Source organism: Podarcis pityusensis (assembly GCF_964106645.2).
Source record: "Podarcis pityusensis genome assembly, chromosome: 2".
NCBI classification, from domain to species: Eukaryota; Metazoa; Chordata; class Lepidosauria; order Squamata; family Lacertidae; genus Podarcis; species Podarcis pityusensis.
Window position 1 is genome coordinate 35121612 of NC_138029.1, and position 21790 is coordinate 35143401.

At 45.1% G+C, this 21790-nt stretch overlaps 1 protein-coding gene across 4 annotated transcripts in view; it reads right to left on the reverse strand.

Moving 5' to 3' along the window:
* CASKIN2 (CASK interacting protein 2) overlaps positions 1–21790 on the reverse strand; it is a 99708-nt gene that overhangs the window by 75363 nt on the left and 2555 nt on the right. For all 4 annotated transcript variants that reach the window (XM_080993594.1, XM_080993593.1, XM_080993596.1 and 1 more), the window contains exon 2: positions 12742–13351. In XM_080993594.1, coding sequence (XP_080849720.1) covers positions 12742–12838 — 97 coding nt within the window. In that variant the 5' untranslated portion in view covers positions 12839–13351. The remainder of the gene's footprint in view (positions 1–12741; positions 13352–21790) is intronic.

The window sequence follows — 21790 nt, forward strand, 5'->3', positions numbered from 1 at the left end:
TGTGGAAGAACAACAAATCATGGTTGTCACCACCAAATGCCTCAAGAGGCATGAGGCCAGCCAGGAACTCTTTACTGGCATGTAAATGTCACAACTGGAATTATGTCACTTTCTCATGCGACTAAGAAGTAGAGCCCAGGTCAGGTTAGGGCTACACAGTATTTAGATAGTGGCAAACAGTTCTCAGCTGCTCCATTTGAACTCTAAGCGGTTTCCAAATACCTAACAGCCAGCTGGATTTGGGGCACCTGAGAACCCCTTTTAACGGAATAGGGCAGGATTGACACCCCCACGCATCAAGTGGTGTGCTGGGAGGTTGATCCTGCTTCCTGCAGGGTTCAGGTGTGCAAGAGAGCTCCCCAAGGGAATAACTGCCATTTACAAATTAATAAGAAAACTGCACTTGGTGGCCCAGCTACAGCGAGGCATCTTGGCTCTCTGCTTATGACACCGGGCGGCCTAGCCTCTGCTACTCCACTGATGGGGATGTGCAGGGGGCACAACGCACCCATCTCTCTCCTCAAGAGCGCACAGAAGTGCACCGCCACCCAAAAGCATACCTGCAACAGACAGGCTTCTCTACCCATAGCAATGAAGCATGGTTTTATAAGCTGTGTGTAATATGCAGTTAGAAGCATTAACAGTTAGAAGCATATATGCAAGGCAGATATCATGCCGCTTGAACTGCAGCCCAAATGTCCTTGCCCCCACTTGAAAATGTCTTCTGTGCACCATTCAAACATCAATGTCTGCCCTTCTTCTAACCCCCTGCCTGTTGCAGGTCACTTCAACTGCTGCAGAACAGGGCTGGCCCATTTCCTGGCTCCTACATCTTTTACTATTTTCTTAAGATGTAAGAAAGAGATTTGTACTCAGGCAAACAACAGTTTAGGCTCAGCAAACACAAGATCAGGAGTCATGGTTCAGGAATTCCAGAGCAGGGCAAGAGGTGCAGAACAGTATGGAAGCAACAGAGGTGTTCCAACAAGTTTCCATGCTCCACCCACCAAGCTGTCGGGGTGAGTGCGCCTGCTCCCTTCTAAGAAGGAGGTGTTTGGATCTAGGCAACAAGACTGCACTCTGCAGTTCAAGCTCCAGTTCTGCCTCCCTCCTTGGTTGCGCCAAGACCTCCCCATCCTCCACCAAGGCTCTCTGCTCTGGATAAAAGCTGCAGGGGAGAGCTGGCATCCCTGCTCCCTTTTTACAAACAATGGAAGTCAAGGTGGAAAGGGGAGATTTCCGACCCTCCATTCTCACCATTCAGCCTCCCACTCCTGTTTTGTCGTCCTCCTCCTGCTTTGGAGCCTGCCAGCCCAAAGCCAACAGTGCTACGATGCTCGTGGCAGCCTTGCCACAGAGAAAGATCTCGGTCCACTACACAGTGGCTCTCCTCTGGGCTAGGTGACTGCCCGTAACAACAATCCACTTGACTATGGCTTAGTAAACCATCCATTGCAGGAGCTATGCAGTGCTGCATACAGCGTAAGCACTTGATTGATTGATTTCATTAAATTGATACACAGCTTGAGTGTAAGAAAACCTTGAAGTGATTTACAAAAGGCAAAGCAGAGAAAGCAAGGCAAATTTACAACCCTACCTTTAAAACATACAAAAGTTAAAATTCTGAAATAGATTAAGGTTACCTCAACTTTATAAGCATCTGGGTAGACTTATCTAAACAGGAATATTTGGCTTTTCCTTTCCTGCAAGTTGTAGGGAAGAACAGATTTGGCCTATTTCGGTTTCTTTCAGTTTCTCATTGTTCCAGTCTTAAGTTAAACTCACAGTTCCTTATCTGTTTGCATTTAAAAAAAAAATCCTCATGAAAATTCATCAGTATCTTAGTGAGAATTTCTCTGAGAATACATGTATTTGTAAAGCTAGCTTGCACTCTTCTGCAATCAGTCTTCTCTAATATAATGTATTTTTTGCATTTTCACTAATATATGCATGTTTATGCATATGCTACCTCAACATACACATATTTGAACAGATTTGTTTGGCTGGAGAACTGCATTGCAAAATTCAGAAAAGCACGACTTTCAGAAGCACAGCTGTGTTTCAGTTCACATATTGTTTCAGGAAATGCAGATTAACAGATTCACATTAACACGCAAACCCAATTTTCTCTCCCATCCCTAGCAAACAGGTAAACAAACTGCAACGAGGATAGTCTTAGCGTGAAGTCCAAACCCAAAACTGTGGTTTGCTTCATTCTAGCAAACTGCAACCACCTAAGCCCAACAACAAACAATGAATTAAGGCTGGCTTGTGACAGTGGTTTGCTAGGATGAAATAAACCACAGCTCCTTGTTCAGATGTCATGCTAAGCTATGCCCGTCATGGTTTGTTTACCCACTCACACCAAGGGAGGAGCAAAGCCCACTGTTTGGGCAAACAGTATGGTTCACTTTAGATTTAACAGTCCAAAGGGACCCAGTAAGAAAGATGACAAGAGAACATGACCAGCAAGAACCTTGCTCACCCCTCTTCCTTTAGATTGGAGCAGACTTTCTTTTTGAGCCTCTCTCACTCCCACTCACTCTCTGTGATACAGCATTAGCTGAAGGAGCTTATCTTATTGTGCTGGCCTTGGGGACATGGTGCTGCTGATTTTAGGCCCATCAAAGGAAGCCTAGCCCTTGATCTGGGTAGCACTGCTAAAGTAGAAAGGGGGTGGTGGTGCAGAGAAATAGATGGCTCTTTTCCCAACTATAGCAAACCTCAAGGTGCAAGGTGGAGAGGGAGAGGAAGAAATCAGAAATACAGTGGTACCTCAGGTTACATATGCTTCAGGTTACAGACTCCACTAACCCAGAAATAGTGCTTCAGGTTAAGAACTTTGCTTCAGGATGAGAACAGCAATTGTGCTTCGGCGGCGCGGCAGCAGCAGGAGGCCCCATTAGCTAAAGTGGTGCTTCAGGTTAAGAACAGTTTGGGGTTAAGTATGGACCTCCGGAACGAATTAAGTACTTAACCCGAGGTACCACTGTATCTAATTTCACCTGGTTTCTTTTCAAATTCTAATTCTTAGGCCTGGCTCATTTTCACTCGCACATATACAGCCTGCAAAAAAGAAGAGGCCCTTTTTTAATGATCGCTGTCAGCTAGGGACCTAACCCATTGCAAGGGACACCTTGGATTTCAGAGACCCTGGCGTGAGGAGAAAATGCCAAGTGGACATGACTGCTGGCACACAACTCAGCAACCGCTGGATGGAAACCTCCCACCGGTGGGGCACAGTCAGAGTGGAGAAGCGGAAGAAGGCCGATAAAGCAGAATTCAGTTGTCATCGATTTCCAGGCACTATTATGGCTCTTTCCTGAAACTCCCTGCCCTGCCCCTCCTTGTCACTCAGATCTGAAGAGGGGGTTTGTTTGCCAGTTGTGGAACTGCTGAACCTAATCGCACAAGGGGTGTGCAGATTGCCTAGCACTAAAGATTAGCCCTCCCAGATGGGATTTTAATGGATGGAGATTTAACCAGCTTCTACACAGAAGGGTGAGTCCTTATCCCTAACGTAAATAGAGGGGTTCACAGCCACACCATGACTTAATATACATCTCAGGAGCTCTAGAGACTCTGGAGCATTTTAACACAAGCTGTCTGGACAAAACCAAACATATCATACGTACCATGGCGACCCTCCTGAACATTACCTCAAGGACGGGGTGACCTAGTAAGTTTTTGTTTTGTTTTTGCTGTTTAGCAGTCTGTTTAACCTAGTAAATGAACTTTGTGTGTTCTCTCCATTCCCCCCTCACATTTCGACTGAGAGAGGCTGAGGAGCTCTCTAAGCAAAAGCCCACATCCCTGTGGCCTTTGACTCAGCAGGGAGAGAGGCTCCTCCCATCATTAAGATGTGCTAAACAGAGGACAAAGTCCCTCTGTTGGCCCCCGCAGAGTGGTGGGCAGTTGCAGCCAGTTCCAGTATAGAAGCCAGCCAGCATCCCAAACAGGGATGCTTCAGTGCTGATTGTTGCCTGTCTATCTCTTTTTCTGGGAAAACTCCAATAGAATCCTCAGACTCAATGCCCTGATACCGTCGTTCACCATGGAGAGGCAACGAGATGCTCTCTTGCCACTGCTGCCACTCGGGATAAGCACTGGCAGGGGAAATAGGGACATTCCAGGATCAAATCAAAAGCCGGGATGGCTTTCGTAATTCCGGGACTGTCCCTGGAAAATCGGGACACTTGGAGGGTATGCATTTGATCTAAAAGCTGTTGGTTCCTGACCCCTGTGTTTGCTCCTTTTGAATGCCCTTGCTGGGTTAATACTGCCTATTTTGATATCCTGAAAGCAAGTTACCTGGCCCACCGCAATGCTACAAATGTGATCCCAACCTCTGGTTTTTAAACTGTCTTTGCAGTTTTCACCTCCTGGCTGGTTTCTGCTTGCTTGCTTTATGGAGCTCTTCCACAATGTTAATCAGTGATATATTTAAATGTGCATCCATTCAAATCACACATGCAAAGAAATAATGACATTTTTTCTACACAGGGACAGCAAGCAGTTCTAAGTACAAAAGGCTCCCCTGCTTGATGTAGTACATTTTTCTGTGTCACATATTGGAGGGTATCGAGGCGCAGTCTAAAAATCAGAAAATTAAATGGCATCTTATGGAATTTGGTGAAATTAGGCTTAATTTGAACAGTCATACCAACATTCATCTCTTTCCAATTTTGGCTGGTTTGAATCAGCCCATGATATGAAATATTATAACAAAAAGCTTTCCACAAGCCCTACATTTGGGGAGGGGGGCTAACTAAAAAATACCCCAGACAAAATTGTGACTGTCCAAATGATGTCAAATTCACTAAAACAAGAGAAAAGTCATTAAAAGAGGACAATTTTGATTAAACCATTGGGGATTGTGAATTAAGGTTTCCCTAAACTAGAGGTGGACAGACTCCAAGCTTGATGGATCTACCTTGTTATTGTTGTTTTACTAGAGCCCCCAAATCTACCAAGAAGAAGAAGAAGAAGAGTTTGGATTTGATATCCCGCCTTTCACTCCCTTTAAGGAGTCTCAAAGCGGCTAACATTCTCCTTTCCCTTCCTCCCCCACAACAAACACTCTGTGAGGTGAGTGGGGCTGAGAGACTTCAGAGAAGTGAGACTAGCCCAAGGTCACCCAGCAGCTGCATGTGGAGGAGCGGAGACGCGAACCCGGTTCCCCAGATTACGAGACTACCGCTCTTAACCACTACACCACACTGGCTCTCAATGAGAGCAGAGTGCAAAAGACATAGATTTAAAGGACTGGTTGTGTTGTGTCTGTACACATTCTAAGTACAGTGGTACCTCGGGTTAAGTACTTAATTCATTCCGGAGGTCCGTTCTTAACCTGAAACTGTTCTTAACCTGAAGCACCACTTTAGCTAATGGGGCCTCCTGCTGCCGCCGCGCCACCAGAGCCCGATTTCTGTTCTTATCCTGAAACAAAGTTCTTAACCTGAAGCACTATTTCTGGGTTAGCGGAATCTGTAACCTGAAGCGTATGTAACCTGAAGCGAGGTACCACTGTAAAGGAAATAAATTCTGAGCAACAGAACTGAGCTGTCTTCACAATCCATTTACACAAAAGTCCGTTTTCAAACCTAGAAAACATCATGGTTTTTTGCAAATCACCCAGAGAATAACCTGTAGATCCCATCCTGATTTATCAGCTGCCAACCCTTGTTCTAATTAATATGCCCACTGACTGGGGACCACTGGAGTTTCAGATCTACTAGACTTCTGCTCTTATTAAGATCTACAAAATTACACCGATTCCTGAAGCTGCTGCTTCATCTGGAATAGTGTGCACTGTGTAGAGTGGGGTGTTTCTGAAGCTCTGCAGTTGTTCCCATCTGCTTCTTTGTATGAGAATGAACTAAATATAAATTCCCTTCCTTAGTTTCACTACCACAAGCAGCAACGGGCTTTACATCCCCAAACGGAAATACTACAATTGTTTTATGGAGAGTAGGTGTTCCAAGAGACAGGAGGACTCATTCTTGCAGCCAAGGCAGTATTTCTTGAAATATCTGAGACCTCTGGAATTTAGAAAGAAACATATCCTGCTGGAACATCCCCCTCCCATGATGGATAACAGATTCCTCCTACAGCAGAGAAGGAGCACACAGAATCTCCCTAGATTAGACTCCCCCAACTATGCAGGCTCTCCAGATATTGTTGGACTAAAAGTTCCATCATCCCAGGCTCTTGGCTATGGTAGTTGGAACTGATGGGATTTGTAGACTAAGGCACCTGGAGGGCACTAAGGCTGGGGAAGGTTCTTCAGTTTGATATTCTGACAACCAATGCAGCATATAAGAGTTTTATGTAGGAATGGAACAAAGCAAACATTTAATAACTAGGGTGCTGCAGAAGAACAAGCAAAAGAATCAGCACACACAACTGCATTTATAAGGCATGCAAACAGATCAGACATTCAACCCAAAAGCTGAAATCCCAGGAAGATTTTGCTGTGGTGCTAACGGGTGGAAAGATTTGTGAATGGTGTTGAGCATGCTGAATCACACATACCTGTGATCTTATCTACACAGGGTTCATTGAAGTTCGCCTGCTGCAGACTGTTGATCCCAAACTGGAACGTTTTCCAGCGTCTACCTGAGACATTTCCCATGCACCCATCGAAAGGTAATGTGCAAATGCAAGAAGTACTGGTTCAAATAAAGTAGCAGGAACAGCGGTCAAAGCACAATGGTTTCACCTAACCTCTATCAGATAGGTGCTTCATATTAAATGTCCTGTTTTAGCACTCCCAGAGGATGGGAAAAGCTCCTTCACATGTCATGCTTTTTAGATGCACACTTGAGAACCGTGTTTTAAATGTACACCTAAAAGCATAATGTGTTAATGTGGCAAATCTGTGTTTGCAAACAAAGCAAAACATGGGATTCATATGGATACACTCCTGAAGGAACAGCATTAGCTGCAACTTCCTCTCTTGAGTGTACCACTTGCAGCAAAGCCAGGTTTGCCCTTGCAGAATATATGAAATTCTTCATTCCTTCCTTTAACTTTTAGTGCTTGCACTACTTTTAGCTGGTTCACTTATGACGGTGGGAGGAAAAGCACTTACACACATTCCTGGTGTCTGTTACCAGTGTGGGCAGAGCAGTGCTGGCAGTGCCTCCTACAGTCCCTAATTTGAAAGCTTCCCGTCTCCTTCCAACAGCAGTTGTTAAGTCAACACATCAGAGAACGCTGCCTTAAAATTAGTTGATCAGTTTGCAATACCTAGGTATTGAAACTGTTCACACCAGTTGTCTGATTGAGCATCCTGGAAGCACTATCAAATCTCACTTTTTGCCTTCTGCTGAAATCTCTGGTGAATTTCAAAACCACGCTTTCATTCACAGTAGCTACTCAGACAGAACAGAAACAGGTGGTTGAAAGCATGGTGCTTTGTTTCTGATGTCAGTTTGAGTCCTTCACTTGAGAATGATAACTCTGAAAGCATTAGGGCAGTCTCCTTTCTGATACATTGAGAAAATCTCCCAAGTGGTTATATGTTTTCTGATGATCTTAGTCACTTCTCCACAATAATTTGGAAGACTAGAGATGGGATACATTCAGATCCCATCATGGGATCTATTCAGACACAAAGCCCCCAGTGATGATCAAGCAGCATGTGCGAAGACCAATGGAAGAACAGCAACAACAGTATTTTCAGAGGGGGAAATCCCACACAAGAAAGATCACAAAATTTATGGCAACTCATGAAAAGAGTCACTGTGAATCAGCAGTAGATATAAGCACAACATAGCCATGAGATTAAGGCTGTGTGCACACAACATATATTTAAAGAACACACACACCCAAGAAACCTAGGAACTGTAGTTTGTTAAGGCAGCCATGAATTGTAGCTCTGTGAGGAGTAAATTAGAGTTCATATGATTCTGTGGGAATGTGCACTCAAAATGTATTGTGTGTATACCGCCCAAGAGGCACTCCAAGTCTTCCTTCCCATATTTTTAAGGGTTACATTTGACTACTTCTTCCTTACAAGTTCCTGCGATTACATGTAGGCAAATTTCGCGAGGCGCTTAGGGGATATGCAAAGAGGAGTTTGTGTTCTCTGAATACAACTGAAACCTTTGACAAGCTTCAGAAAGACCCTGCTCTTATGAGCTGACTGAATTAAAAAAAACCCTCCCCCCCCTCCAAAAAGGCTCACCAGACATTGTCCTTTCCGAGGGACAATAACCACCGACTGCTGCCGCCTCCTCCCCCTGGAATCTAAAGCCCGAGTCCTATTTCCTTCCCTTCTCCTCTGGGGCTACGGGGCTCACCCCAGCCCAGCCAACTGGCCCATTGTTAATAAGCGCGTCCAGCCGAAAAAGTGATTGATCATCAGGGAGAAAGCCCAAAGCCTTGACGGGTCGTTTAACAATTTCAATTAAAGTCCGCTGCATTCAGACGCTGACAGAGGGAAAGAAAGAAGTTTGTGTTGTTGTTGTTGTTTTAAAAGGGGAGAATCTTCTGCTGCTGCTGTGGGTGACAGCTCCTATGGCAACTGGGCAGGGTCAAAAGGGCTCTCTCCTCAGCGAAGGTGCAAGGTTTGAAGAAGAATCCCCCTTTCCTCCAGTTGAATTATCTGAACCAGGGAAAGCACCCTTGCTTCCCTGTCCCAGAGCACAGCTGCAGGATGAAAACAAACCGTCCACTGCTGCCCACCCACCCCCAATAGGCCACTGCCCACAGTTCCCACAGGGCCACCCAATAATAGGTGATGTGACCCATTTGCGGAGCTACATTTTCCAAGCCACGCTCTCTCTCTTCCAGAGAAAATGCCCGTTGAATATTAAAACTACGTGTCCCTGAAGTTCCCATTGCCGGGACTGGCTCTTGATTCTCGGTTACGTGCAGCGACTTTTTTTAGACACACGCGATCCCCGAGGGCTAATCAGAGAGACGCAGCGCTGAATCCACTGAGACAGCAGAAGGACTCTTAGAGGGATTTTAAAAAACTCAGCATCTCGGCCTGTCATATGGAAAGAGGCGCTTTAATGAGCGGCAAAATGCGGCAAACATTCTGCTTTGTATGTGCCGTTTTGGGGATGAGTGAGAATCGTAAGGGATCAGGAACAGAAGGCTTTCGGGAGGGTGGGGGCTGAACCTGCCGCCGCCACCCCTGCTGTCGAAGGAACTGCAGCACTGTCCCATCCAAAAGAAGCAGAGTAGCTTCTTTTGGTAAGGAAAAATTCAGAAGGCCATGGCAGAGAACCTGTAGCCCTCCAGTTGCTGTGGGATAAGAAGCTCCCTTCGCCTCTGACCACTGGTCATGCTGGCTAGAACTGATGAGAAGTTTTAGCCCCAAAGTACCTGGAGAGCTACAGGTTACCCACCACTGAGGTTGTCCATTGGCACCCTTAATCCAGGAGCCATCTATAAAGAGCCCTTAGGTGATTAGGTATAAAGGCCTGTAGGTACAATCCAAACATATTTGTGTCTTTCATTCTCAGTGGAAAGGCCCATCATACTGCTATTTAAGAGATGCCTCAGCCAAGCTGGCTTTTTACTTCAAAGAGCATCACTTTCTTTCACCCTTAATTTTTTTAATTCTACATACAGCCAATATTTGACAGTTATCCACTTAAACTAAGTATCTGCCAGTGGCTATTATCCAACACACCAAGATGTGTTAAGCATTATGCCGTTCCTCCTGTGGCAGCCATTTTGTGACTGGTGCCCACAGTGCTTTTTCAAAAGTTCAAAGGTGCCCACTGGCCCCCAAAGGATGGCGCGACCCCTAGCATTATGTCATGGAAGACAAAACTGGAACAAGTCTTTTCACCCCTTTATTCCCAGCCTCTTCAAAGCAGGTGTATAGAAATTCTTCTGGGACGGTTCGCTGGCACGTTCGTCTTAGCAGACTCTCGCCACCCACAGCCCCATGCCCCAATCTCTTTCCTGGCAGATTATTTTTAAATTCTCACCCAAATCCCTTATATCGGCCACAAAACCACTGAGCAGCGCCTTAGCCCTCACTGGTATCCTTCTATGTAATCCGGCTTCTTGTGTCAGAGCCTTGAGAATGTCCCCCAGATGTAGCTTTTGGGTAGCCAAAGCATCTGTCCTTTAAGCCCAGCACCAGGGAAATTCCTTACATCCTTTTCTCAATCAGAAGAAGCTTTGCAGCCCTTGACCCAGGCGCTTTTATCTCCTCCTGGTTTTTTCCTTTTTTAATCCTCAGTCCAGTTACTGTTCCCTATTAATGAATGCATGAACCCAAGCTGCTCTTACTCTTACCAAATTGTTTCTTTTGATTAAACAAACAAACATGGTTTGTTTTGAAAAGTGGTCCACAAGATTCAAGCCCAAAGTCAGCCACCTAAGTATAACACTGAAAGGACTAAAGAAAATCAAGTCTCCAAACCTTCCATCCACAACAGGAAAAGGCAACTAGCAACACAGGGCCCCCGTTTTAGATGGGGGTTGCCAGTCAAAGTTTTTGAAGGAGAGAGAAGGCAGAGCTCCGACTGGGTCAAATGAAGCCCTGGACCTGGGCTGTAGAGCAAGGAATAGTAGCAGGCAGATTCCAACACTCCTAATGTTTCCTGATTGATAAAATTTTGCACATCCAAGATGGCAGGCAAAGGGAGAATGAGCCGCCATATCACCAATGCAGAGTGATATAAGGAAGACCTATACTCACTTTTCCCAAATGCTTCTTTCCTGAGAATTGCTAAAACCTGAATTACTGAATCTGGGGATTATGGTTCACTGGGGTTGGGGGGCTGCTACCCTCCCAACAGCACCCATAGAGCTGGTCACAGGTTGAGCTTCCTACTGCTCCCTAGAGGTCAGCCATACCCTGAGCAGATCTCTCCCTGGGAGCTGAAAGATGGAATATTTCACATGTGTACAAAGGATTCAGACTGCTACAACTGTACTTACACTGCTATACTTTAGAACAAGGCTGGGGAACCTGTGGCCCTCTAAATGCTATTGGGCTCCATCTCCCAAAAGCCTCAGCCAGCCTAGCCAATTGTCAAGGATGATGGAAGTTTCAGCCCAGAAACATTTACAGGTCCACAAGTTCTCCACTCCTGCCTTAGGAGGATACACAACAGAGGATGGCAGAACCAACAGGTTAGAGAAGCAGGACTCGTTTAATGTGCAGGTTTCAAGACGAGTGGCTTTGCCGGCCATTGTTATGCAATATTACGGCAAGTAAAAAGATTCTGGCGCCAATCCAGCAGTGCCTGAATCACTCAAGCCCGTTGATTTCAGTGGGTTTAGGAGACATCTGTGTTAAGTCAATGACTTTCCATCCACAACCTCTAACCCAGTCTTTCTCAACCTTGGGTCCCCAGACGTTCTTGAACCACAACTCCCATCATCAATGACCACTGGCCATGCTGGCTAGGAATGATGGGAGTTGTCAACAAGTTCTAGGAACGCAAGGTTGAGAAAGGCTGCTCTCACCTGTGAAGGGGGTGACTCTTATCTTGATCCATTCCTCCAAACAGAAAACCCAACAAGTCCCACAGTAACTGCAACCTGAATGCACTTCACCACAAAGGATCTCTCACTGCATCTATTTTAATTTTCTTTTTTAAAAAAAGTATCCTTCGTCATTGTTGTGGAATCCTGTCTGCTCACAGCTCCCGCACCACTTGAGCTTTCTGACACTTGGGAAGTAGTTGGGACCAAGAAAAGCAAAGTGTTGCGGAAACAAGGCCAACCATGATGACAAGGTCTCCTTTTATTGCAGATTAGCTATCAGAAGCAACATGAGCCGAGTCTGCAACTCACAGTCCACACACCCCACTGCAATAACAACTGGAGCCACATCCTACACTTCTACACTCAGATCCTGCCCATGCTGTATTTTATGGTTCCTCCTCCTATGGATTTATATAAAATTAGGGCAAGAAAAGTTCCCCACTCCTGCAACAGTTGCCTCCTGCGGTTGTGTTAAGACCTAGGATTCATGGAACCCACCCATTGAACGCTCTGATTAGGGGTATTCACATGGTACATTCAATGAGTGTACAAACTAGGGATGCAACAGCTGAGCTGCACATGTCAACAAGTCTTCCACTTGTGTAAAGACAACTTATACCTGTGTCCCTTGTAATGCATGAAGGCGCCTTTTGTTCTAGGTCAGGGGCAGGGAAGCTTTGTTCCGCTGGATGTCTGCATTCCCATGGAAGGGGTGGAGAGAAGTGGTTGTGGTCTTCATATTAGCCAGAATCCAGAATTTTCAGGACCCAGCACAGGAGCATAGCGAGCTGCCCTGGGAGAAAGAGAAGGATCTCTTCTTCTATGAACACCTCATTGGCTTCCGTGTGCTGAGAAAGAGACTGTTCTCAGTGTGTAGCGTGGAAACGCAACTAGCTGCCCACAGAGAAAGAGACTGCTCTCTTTTCTCCATGGCCAGCTTGCTGGGTTTCTATGATGCAACACCCAAAAAATGAAGTCTCTTTCTCAGCACATCACAGCAAGAAGGGAGAGAGGGCATGCATGGGCTACAGAGATCCAGCATCTGATGACTGGTGGTCTACATGTGGCCCATGCTCCAGAGGTTCTGTTTGCCCATTGTAGACTAGCCTGCTACTTTCAACCTTTGGCCTGGAAGCAACCACCAGCCACTGCATATCCCTTTTGTTGCAGTAACCAAAAGCTCTTTGCCAACAGTCACAAGACTCTTATGATCTCACTGGTGGGTGCTGACCAATCATGGGAGAATGCTGAAATAAGACATAGGGAGATACTCACTGCTTTTGGATGCCTTGACCTTTGCCACTAATTTCTGCACACCAGGTACATCCCCGTTTTTCACAGCCTGGATCAGCTCCTGCTCTCGCCCCATCATGAATAAGGGCAGCTGCTCCTCTGACTTACGAAGCCATCGGAGTGCTCCGTGTGTGCGTGTGTGTGCGATAACTAGTCAAGATAAACTCCACCAGAGAAGTGGGGGGCGGGGGAGCAAGCCAAACAAATGAAATATATTCAGAAATCCCACAGTACATAAAAAAGTCTCTGTTAATGATGATAAATGCTACCGGGAGTTGCACTCCTTTACAAGGGAATGGAGAGGAGATGAGGCCTTGTTAAAGAATATTCAGTCAATTAAATGGATGGTAATTCAGCACTTAGGGACTGGATCCCAGCTGTTTGTAGAAGTCAGGAATGAGAAATTAATTGTTTGTTAAAAGGTCCAGGCAACCCAGGGGGCTATATTTCGCTAAGCCCGGGGTGTCCCAAGCAATCTCCAGTTCTTCCTAGATGAATACCAGGCCCATCACAGGTAAGAGATATCCTTCGAGGCTTCAGGTCTGCAGATCCGGATTGTTTGCAGCCAGCACTTGAGCAGTTGTTCAGATACCTGTGAAGATGAAGGACAGAATCTGTTTTCAAAAAGGCTGTTGACTCTTTGGAATTTTGTGCCCAACCAAATCCTGAATTCCAATTATTTTCCGTTCATATGTGTTTGCTGTGTATGCGTACGCATGCACACACACACTTTCTCTGCTACTCTGACCAACTACTAAGAAAAAGAAAAATCCAAGATCAGAGACAAGATAGAAAGCTGGGCTTCGTGAAACAAGTACATAGAAGATTCAATGAGGATAAAGGAAAGTAACCAGGAGTGGTGGCAACTGTGCTCAGAAATCTAATCCTCCAAACATTACACACAGCACTAGTTCTCCTGTATCTTCAAAGACTTTAGCAAAAGCACCACACATGCCTTCGGGTTTCAAAAAAAATATTCTGCCCTGTTACTGCTATGAGGTCCTAGAACCTTCCCCTCTTAAAACTAATTGGTCTCAATGTTCCATATTCTGCAAGAGCTGTCCAAGATATTCGATCATCAGTGGTGTGACAGCAGCCATGCACGTTCATTAGATCACTTGCTTATTATTCAAATACAGCATGGCAGCCACTTTCGCTTATGTTTCGTACAGAGATGGGGAGCCTGCACACCCCAGCCCCTGCCCCTGATGTTGACGGTCTACAAGTTCCATCAACTGTGCTGGCTAGGACTGGTGGGAGCTAAGAGTCGGACAACACCTGGAGGTCCCTGGAGGTTTAATGCAAAGAGAGAAATCAGATCCATCTACATGGACCTTGAACTGGTACACAGGAAACAGCATTCAGTCCTTACTCCTGCTGTGTAACATCAAGAACCGCATAGGATGTTGGGCTTGGTGGAATTTGTCTGATGCACAATGGCTGCTCCCACCCAATTGTCCTTTAATACCCAAACAAATATAAACACCCCAGGTTAGAGTGGGGTGCCTATGCAGATGCCACTGAAGGACAGAGCAATGGGACTAGTGAGTGGGTGAACAGTCTCATCTGCCCCACCAGCCTCAGAATTCTGCTGCCCCTTGGGTTCTGCAAGTAACATTCAGTGGTAAACACACCCACCATGATTGAACATGACACACGTTTTGAGATATGTCAGATACCACAGGACACTGCTCTGGCAAGCAAAGATAGTTTCAAGTTACCCTTTTTTTTATTCTGAAAATGTGCAGCTGTAATCTCTGCAGAATGTGGAACATGAGGAAAACATGCACGCACAATTTCTATCCAAGAGTTATTACAATAAATGCAAATGTATTAAATCAACTGAGTACATTTCTGACATATTTACTACAGCCTGGAGCACAGTGCCAAAGGAAGCCCAGGGGAAGATTCTCTTACAATGGGGGTCAATTCTCTGCTATAGAATGAAAGGTTTTGGGTGGCAGGCAATCCATCATCATTGCCCTCACTAATCCGTTTCAGCAGCTAAATTACTCTGATCATTGTGATATTGCACCATATTTCTAGGGCACAGCATCTTGGGAAGAATTACACAACCTCACCACGCAGCTGACTTTATTTTTATCTTGAGTAGATTATATTTTATATCGCTTCTCCACTCCTCACCCCCCCACACACACACAACCTCCCTTAAAGCTAGGGAGGGCTTGAATTGGTGTTTGCACAACACTGGGAGATCCTCAGATAAACAGGTTGCCTTAAGGTAAAGCAATCAAGATGGAATCATAAAGGTAGAGATGGAGGTCAGTAACCACACTTATCAAGGCACTGACATGTTCACCTGTAGAACATTCACCACACACTCATCTCCCTAGTTGCCAAACAGTACAAGCCTGCTCTAAAGACTCAACCAACGTCCCAGTTTGAACAGGCAGTGTTCACACCAAGCTACTTCTACCAAAAATTGGATCTGGCTTTGAGGCGATGCTCAGAATCCAAAAACTTACTAGCCCTCTTTGGGTGTTAAAACATGATGGGAGGGGGTGCATGGGAAGAAGCGCAGTAGCTCTGCCCCCAACCCACTTCAAAATTGTGCAGGGAGCCTTCATAATCATAGGGAGCTCCCCATTTCAGAAGATCACCCGCCTGCTTACCCAAGGTGATCAAAACCGTGTTGTGGATGTGTGCTCCTGGGGCCAAGGTTCCTTCGCCTCCCTAATAAAATATTTGAGCCTCCCCTACACCCAGTTGATGGGCATTGCCATTCAAATGGTGTGCGCCCCCCTAGTTGATGCCATTGCCTCCCCCAATATTTTATTCAAGTTGGCACCTCTGTGTGTGCATCACCACTGCACCCACTGGGAAGCTAAATTTATATGCTGAGCGATGATCTTGTAATGCAGTTTCAGCCCTTCTGAATGTGCCCATTCAAATCTAATGCCCAACTGCATGTAATAATGCACAAAGCACCTTCCTCTTCTCATTTAGGGCAACTTCCCAGCCACCATCTTAACATACTGCTTCTTGCTGCTTACAATTAGGCAGCGGCGTGCATACTACAGAAATGTCTGCTCTGATACCTTCATCTGAGTGAGGGACAGCCATTGTGGTGCTCTCCAGCAGCTGTGGACTACCATCATCCCTGACCATTGGTCATGCTGGCTTGGGGTGATGGGACCTGGAGTAATAGTCCTAAACGTCTCGAAGACCACTACCTTGTTATCCCATACCTAGTGAGTACATCCTAAAGGGACTCTTCAGATCTAGAGATGCAGCAGATTTCAGCAGCAAAGTTTGTCCACACAAGACAAACAGGCACTAACTGACTTCTTTAAGCAACAAATAAAAATCAAAGGTATTTGTGCTTTTGCATTCCTGGTACCTAGATCCATCTACTACCTGACAGCAGCAGTTATTTATACCTGCTTCAGTGACAGTGTTATAAGCCACTTAATCCACAAAATCGCTAAGCGATCTGAATCAGTGAAATAATCAGCATTCTACTAGTATTTGTATAATAGTATGCAAATAAAATCAGGAGAACTTGAGAACAAGAAATTTTCTGTCCAGATAGGCTTGCTGAAATTAAAGTTTTGAATCAGCTTAATGAGGATGGCTGCCAAATGTTATTAGGCAAGGGAGTCCCAAAGCACAGGTGTGCTGCCACACTGAAAAGATGAACTTCTTGGAAATGCAGAACAAACAGCACTTACAAAAGCCCACATTGCGCAGAATGAGGGAGGTCAGACAGGCACACGTGGGACAAGGCAATCCCTCAAACAAACTGGTTCCAAGCTATTAAGGGCTTCATATACTAATAGAAAAAAAACCTTGAACTTGGCTCAGTAGCAAATCAGCAGCCACTGCGGATCTTTAAGCAAATATGTACTATGCTGGCAGGATCTCAATCCTAAAAGCAACCATGCTGCATCTTTCTGTGCCAACAACATGTTCTGGAGCAACTATAAGGGAAGTCACATATGGACTGCTTTGCAGTAATCTAGTCTTGACGCTACCGATGTCCAGACTCCTGTGATCAAGCTGGTAGAAGTTTTGCAGTGGTTTCCATCACCATCAACACCAAAAAGCAGCTCTGAAAGGCTCTGGTTGAAAGTGAAGAAAGGCCATGGGAGAAGTGTTTGTGTGTGTGTGTGTGTGTGTGTTTGTGTTTGTGTGTGTGTCTGTGTGTGAGCTTAACCCATTGCCCTCAAACCATTTTCCTGTCTGCCCCCCTGCAGCATTTCCACTCAGGAGGGAAAAACTATGGGAAGTACCGAGTCGTCAGGTGATGAGGCAGCAAGTAAAAAGAGAACTAGACACATTCAAGGAGGATAGGCCCATCAGTTGCTTAGGCATGATAATTAAGTAGAGCCTCCATGTTCAGAGGCAATATATCCCTAAAGAGCAAGTGCTGATGGGAAACAATGGTGGAGGACTCTTGCCATCATCTCCTGCTTACGGGTTTCCTGGAAATATCTGGTTAGCCAGGGCTGACAACAGAATGCCAAGCTAGAGAGTAAAAGGTAACAGGACCCCTGACCATTAGGTCCAGTCGTGACTGACTCTTGGGTTGCGGCGCTCATCTTGCTTTACTGGCCGAGGGAGCTGGTGTACAGCTTCCGGGTCCTGTGGCCAGCATGACTAAGCTGCTTCTGGCGAACCAGAGCAGCGCACGGAAATGCCGTTTACCTTCCCGCCGGAGCGGTACCTATTAATCTACTTGCACTTTGGCGTGCTTTCGAACTGCTAGGTTGGCAGGAGAAGGGACCGAGCAACGGGAGCTCATTCCGTTGCAGGGATTCGAACCTCCAACCTTCTGATCAGCAAGTCCTAGGCTCTGTGGTTTAACCCACAGCGCCACCCGCGTCCCTTAAGCTAGAGAGACCTCTGGTCTAATTGAGTAGAGTCCTTCTTGAGTGATGTGCATTCATGAGTGATCTAGTCCTCTGTTTACTACCTGAATCATGCAGAAGTTATATGAGAACAGAGAAGGTCTGCAAAAAACCAGGCGTGGGCAGGGACCCTGTAATACACCATATAGAACTACAGGATTGCTATAGCAGAAAAAAGGACCCTTCCCTTCTTTAGAACTGATAGACACAAATACAGTCTCCAGAAATAACACTCCAGTTGCATCAGGATTTCAGGCAGATTAAAGCATGTTAACTAGCATATGGTCATTCCCAGGCTGATTCAAGTAATGAATGAATTTCAGAGTGTCAGAGCAGCCGTGCCCATGGTGGGAAAGTGAAAACTCAACTAGATTTGCCAAGTTAATCCTTCTTCGCAATGATGCAGGGCTTGATTGGGTTGGGGGTTTTTAAGTGACCAGGTGGAGCTGTTGAAGCCTGTCTGGTAATCCTACCCCCCCTCCCCCTTGTTTCCACATGCATGGGAACTAATAGGAATTACTCATTGTGAAGCAGAAGGTACTCTGTATACACTCAGAGGCACTCAACTAATTACGACTTCACATATTTCAGGGTTGAAAACAGACTCGGTGGCTAAACTTTAGTGAAACCTGGCTCAAAATAAGATCTACCAAGGTGGTCCTTGCCAGAGAACTTGGATATCAATTTAGTAGTCCTGCCATAATGGCAACTCATCATAGGCTTCTGGACCCTGAAAGGGCAAAAATCCTCACCGACTTTTCTAGCCCTTTTTAACATACCCATTTCCTACATTATGTGTTTCCTGGTTTTAAGCCATCCCCTTGAAAACACCTGAAAAATGTGAAGCACTAAAAAAAAACCACCATCCTGAGTTCCTTAGAGGAAAGATCAGGATACAAATGTGATAGCTAGATGGATATAGATCCATCTGTCCCCACAGAAGCCCACTTGCCTATCCAGTCAGAAGCTGGATAGCTCAGTTGGTTAGAGCCTGGTGCTGACAAAGTCAAGGTTGCAGGTTCAATCCCCATAAGAGACAGCTGCATATTCTTGCATTGCAGAGAGTTGGACTAGATGATTCTCCTGCCCCTTCCAACTCTATGATTCTATGAAATATCTATGACATACCTGGGAGAAGGCAACGTTATCCATTCTTTCTATGTAACAGTGGCCAGAGGTCACTATTTAGCAGTGGTCAAGGATTGGGCTTTTTCAACAGTGGCCCCCAAACTTTGAAACCTTTACTCAGAAGCGGGTAAGATGGTTCCAACATTGCTGCCTTCCCAAAAAGACTGTAAAACGGGGACCAAGTGCTCCCCAGGTGCTACTGGGCTACAACTCTCATTATCCCTCGCTCTTGCCCATACTGGTTGAAGTTCAGGGGAGCTTGAGTCTTAACAACATCTGGAGGGCCAGAGGTTCGCCACATCTACAGTAAGATCTTCCTATTTGGCCAAGGATTTAAATTTCGTGGAGGCACTCATATATACTTTTACAGTGGTACCTCGCAAGACGAATGCCTCGCAAGACAAAAAACGCGCAAGACGAAAGAGTTTTCCGTTTTTTGAGTCGTTCCGCAAGACAAATTTCCCTATGGGCTTGCTTCGCAAGACGAAACGTCTTGTGAGTTCTTGCGAGTTTGTTTCCTTTTTCTTAAAGCCGCTAAGCCGTTAATAGCCGTGCTTCGCAAGACGAAAAAACCGCAAGACGAAGAGACTCGCGGAACGGATTAATTTCGTCTTGCAAGGCACCACTGTATTGTGATTTATAATTATTTGCTTTTGTTTACATGCCTTGCCTTCTTTATTTTTCGTGCAAACCACTTTGAGTTCTGTGGGAAAGTTGTATGAAACATTTAAAAAAGTAAAACAAAAAAATGAACAATAGAGGGTTGTCTTCAGTGTATTGAAATGAAGAAGCCCATTAATTTCAACAGGCCTACTCTGAGCAATAACTTAGTTTGAGCGCTTGGCCTATTTCTCGCAACCCCTTTGAGAGGATATTGGAGCGCGATGATATATATACACTAGAAGTTCTTACATAACTCTCCTGGGTCGCTTCCCCTGAGCCCAGAAGCATCAGGGAGCAAAGGGTGGAGGAAAACTGAAAAAGGTTGTGGATATCTAGGGGATTTCTAAAACAATGCTGCTTTTTTAAAAAAAAAAAAAAAGGAGGAATGTGGTACAGCTCTGGAATTTGTTCTGTGAAGCAGCAACATTCTGAATGAAGGCGCATCCCTTGACAGTCACAGCCACAGTGGAAGAAAGGAGAATCAGCATCTTACAGTATATTTAAGAAGGGGGGCACCTGCTGGTTTTGAAACAAGGCCTAATACTGAAAACAGCTCAACTGGCGGCACTGTTTCCTGCATACCTAACCTGCCTCTTCTGCTGTTTCCTGAGGCCATCTCCTCTTCATTTGGGAAGAATAAACTGAAAGGTGAAGAGCTTGGTGGATGTGGACAAATAAAGTGCTTGAAGTCAACAATGACTAATCCCCATTAGTAGCGGTAACTTAACACTCTCTACTTTCCATCACCACACAAATCCCCATTTCCTTCAAGTTCTGACAACCCTGAGAATCCTCAGCTGTTTACAACCTTTGCTCTGAGGCAGAAGTTGTTGCCTCAATTGCCAATGCAGAAGTGATAAAAAGGTATAATCCCTGCCACCTCATCCTCACAGCATCTGAAGGACAAACCGGCAGAATAGCTGGGATGGCCCTTTCAAATGTTAATCCAGCACAATAGAAAGATTTGAATCTTCAAATGGTCTTGGGATGGGAATAAAATTGACCTCCTGCCCAGTGAATATCTGAGTGACCTTGACTCAGGAAGGGAGTAAAAAGGAAGAAAAGAATATTTAAGAGGAATTCCACACTGCCACAAAAAAACAACCCACTGGAATTTGAATTGTAAAGTAAATCCATGACCCAAAAGGTATGGTGGTGGCTACATCAATAGAGCTGAATTATTTGTCTCACAACCGATAAGTGAAAATCCAAGAAGCCCTCTGTCACAACTTGAAACTGATCACAGAGCGGCCCCTCTCAGGCAGTCAAAAGACACATACTTGAATTAATGTGGAGATGAATTTATAGTACTGGGTAACAAAGGATGCGCATTCAGATGCACATACAATATAATGACTGGGGTGAGGTGGGAGAACATGAATATAAAATTATGTCTGAGCTTGATCAAAGATGCATTAAACTGTCAAGAGATACAAACAGAGCATTTCCCAGTCTCTAACAAAGAAGGCATCTGACAGTAGCAAGCAAGTTCTCCACAAAGTAGGGTGGAATTATATGGTGTTTAGTGCTAGATGTTACAGTGCAGAGGAGTGGAAAATCACCATAAGGAAATGGCTGGGCCATGCTTAATGATAAACTCCAGATTAGGATGGTTTAGGAGAAAGGGTGCCATTTAGATAGAGCAAGGAGTTCCCTCCACCTTCGCCATGCATGAAGACCATGTAGGATCATAACTTCATGAATGTTTGTCAATGGTTTTCCACCACTGATCTTCAACAGTCAAGACTCACTAGTGGACCACAGCCTGAGCACTATCACCATGCAAACATATGGTTAAAGGTTAAGAAAGGGGTCCTGGGTCTGAAAAGTTTGAAGAGACCTAGCCTACTCATTGACTAGTTGGATGCTACCTCACTGATAACTGAAAGGGAACACCTGAGATGTGTTGCTAGTTCTTCAGACTAGAAAACTAGACTTTGAAAGGAGATGAGCGAATACTGCACTGGGGGATGTTCAGAAAGCAGGGTGAAGACTGAGAGAAGTAAGGAGATTTGACTGGCAAAGGGAGTGTGCTGAGAGATAAGAAAATGTTGGAAGTGTGGTAATGTAAAGTTCTGCAATAGTCAAGAGTCCATATATTCTTCTACCACAATGAGCACTTTAAGTCTCTTCCATTTCTGGTCTAGAGAAGTTCTCTTCTTCTTTTTTTAACTTTGGTTATGTTTTTTGTTTGTTTGCATTTTTTATTTTATATTAATAAAAAACCCCTAAAAATATATGTATAGAAAAAAGAGCGTTCAGCAGGGGAGGGACTGCAGCGCACATGCACCAGGTCCAATCCACAGTATCTCCGGGATAAAAGATTAGTCAGAAGGTAATGTGAAAGAAGGTCTTGAATTGCCAGTCAG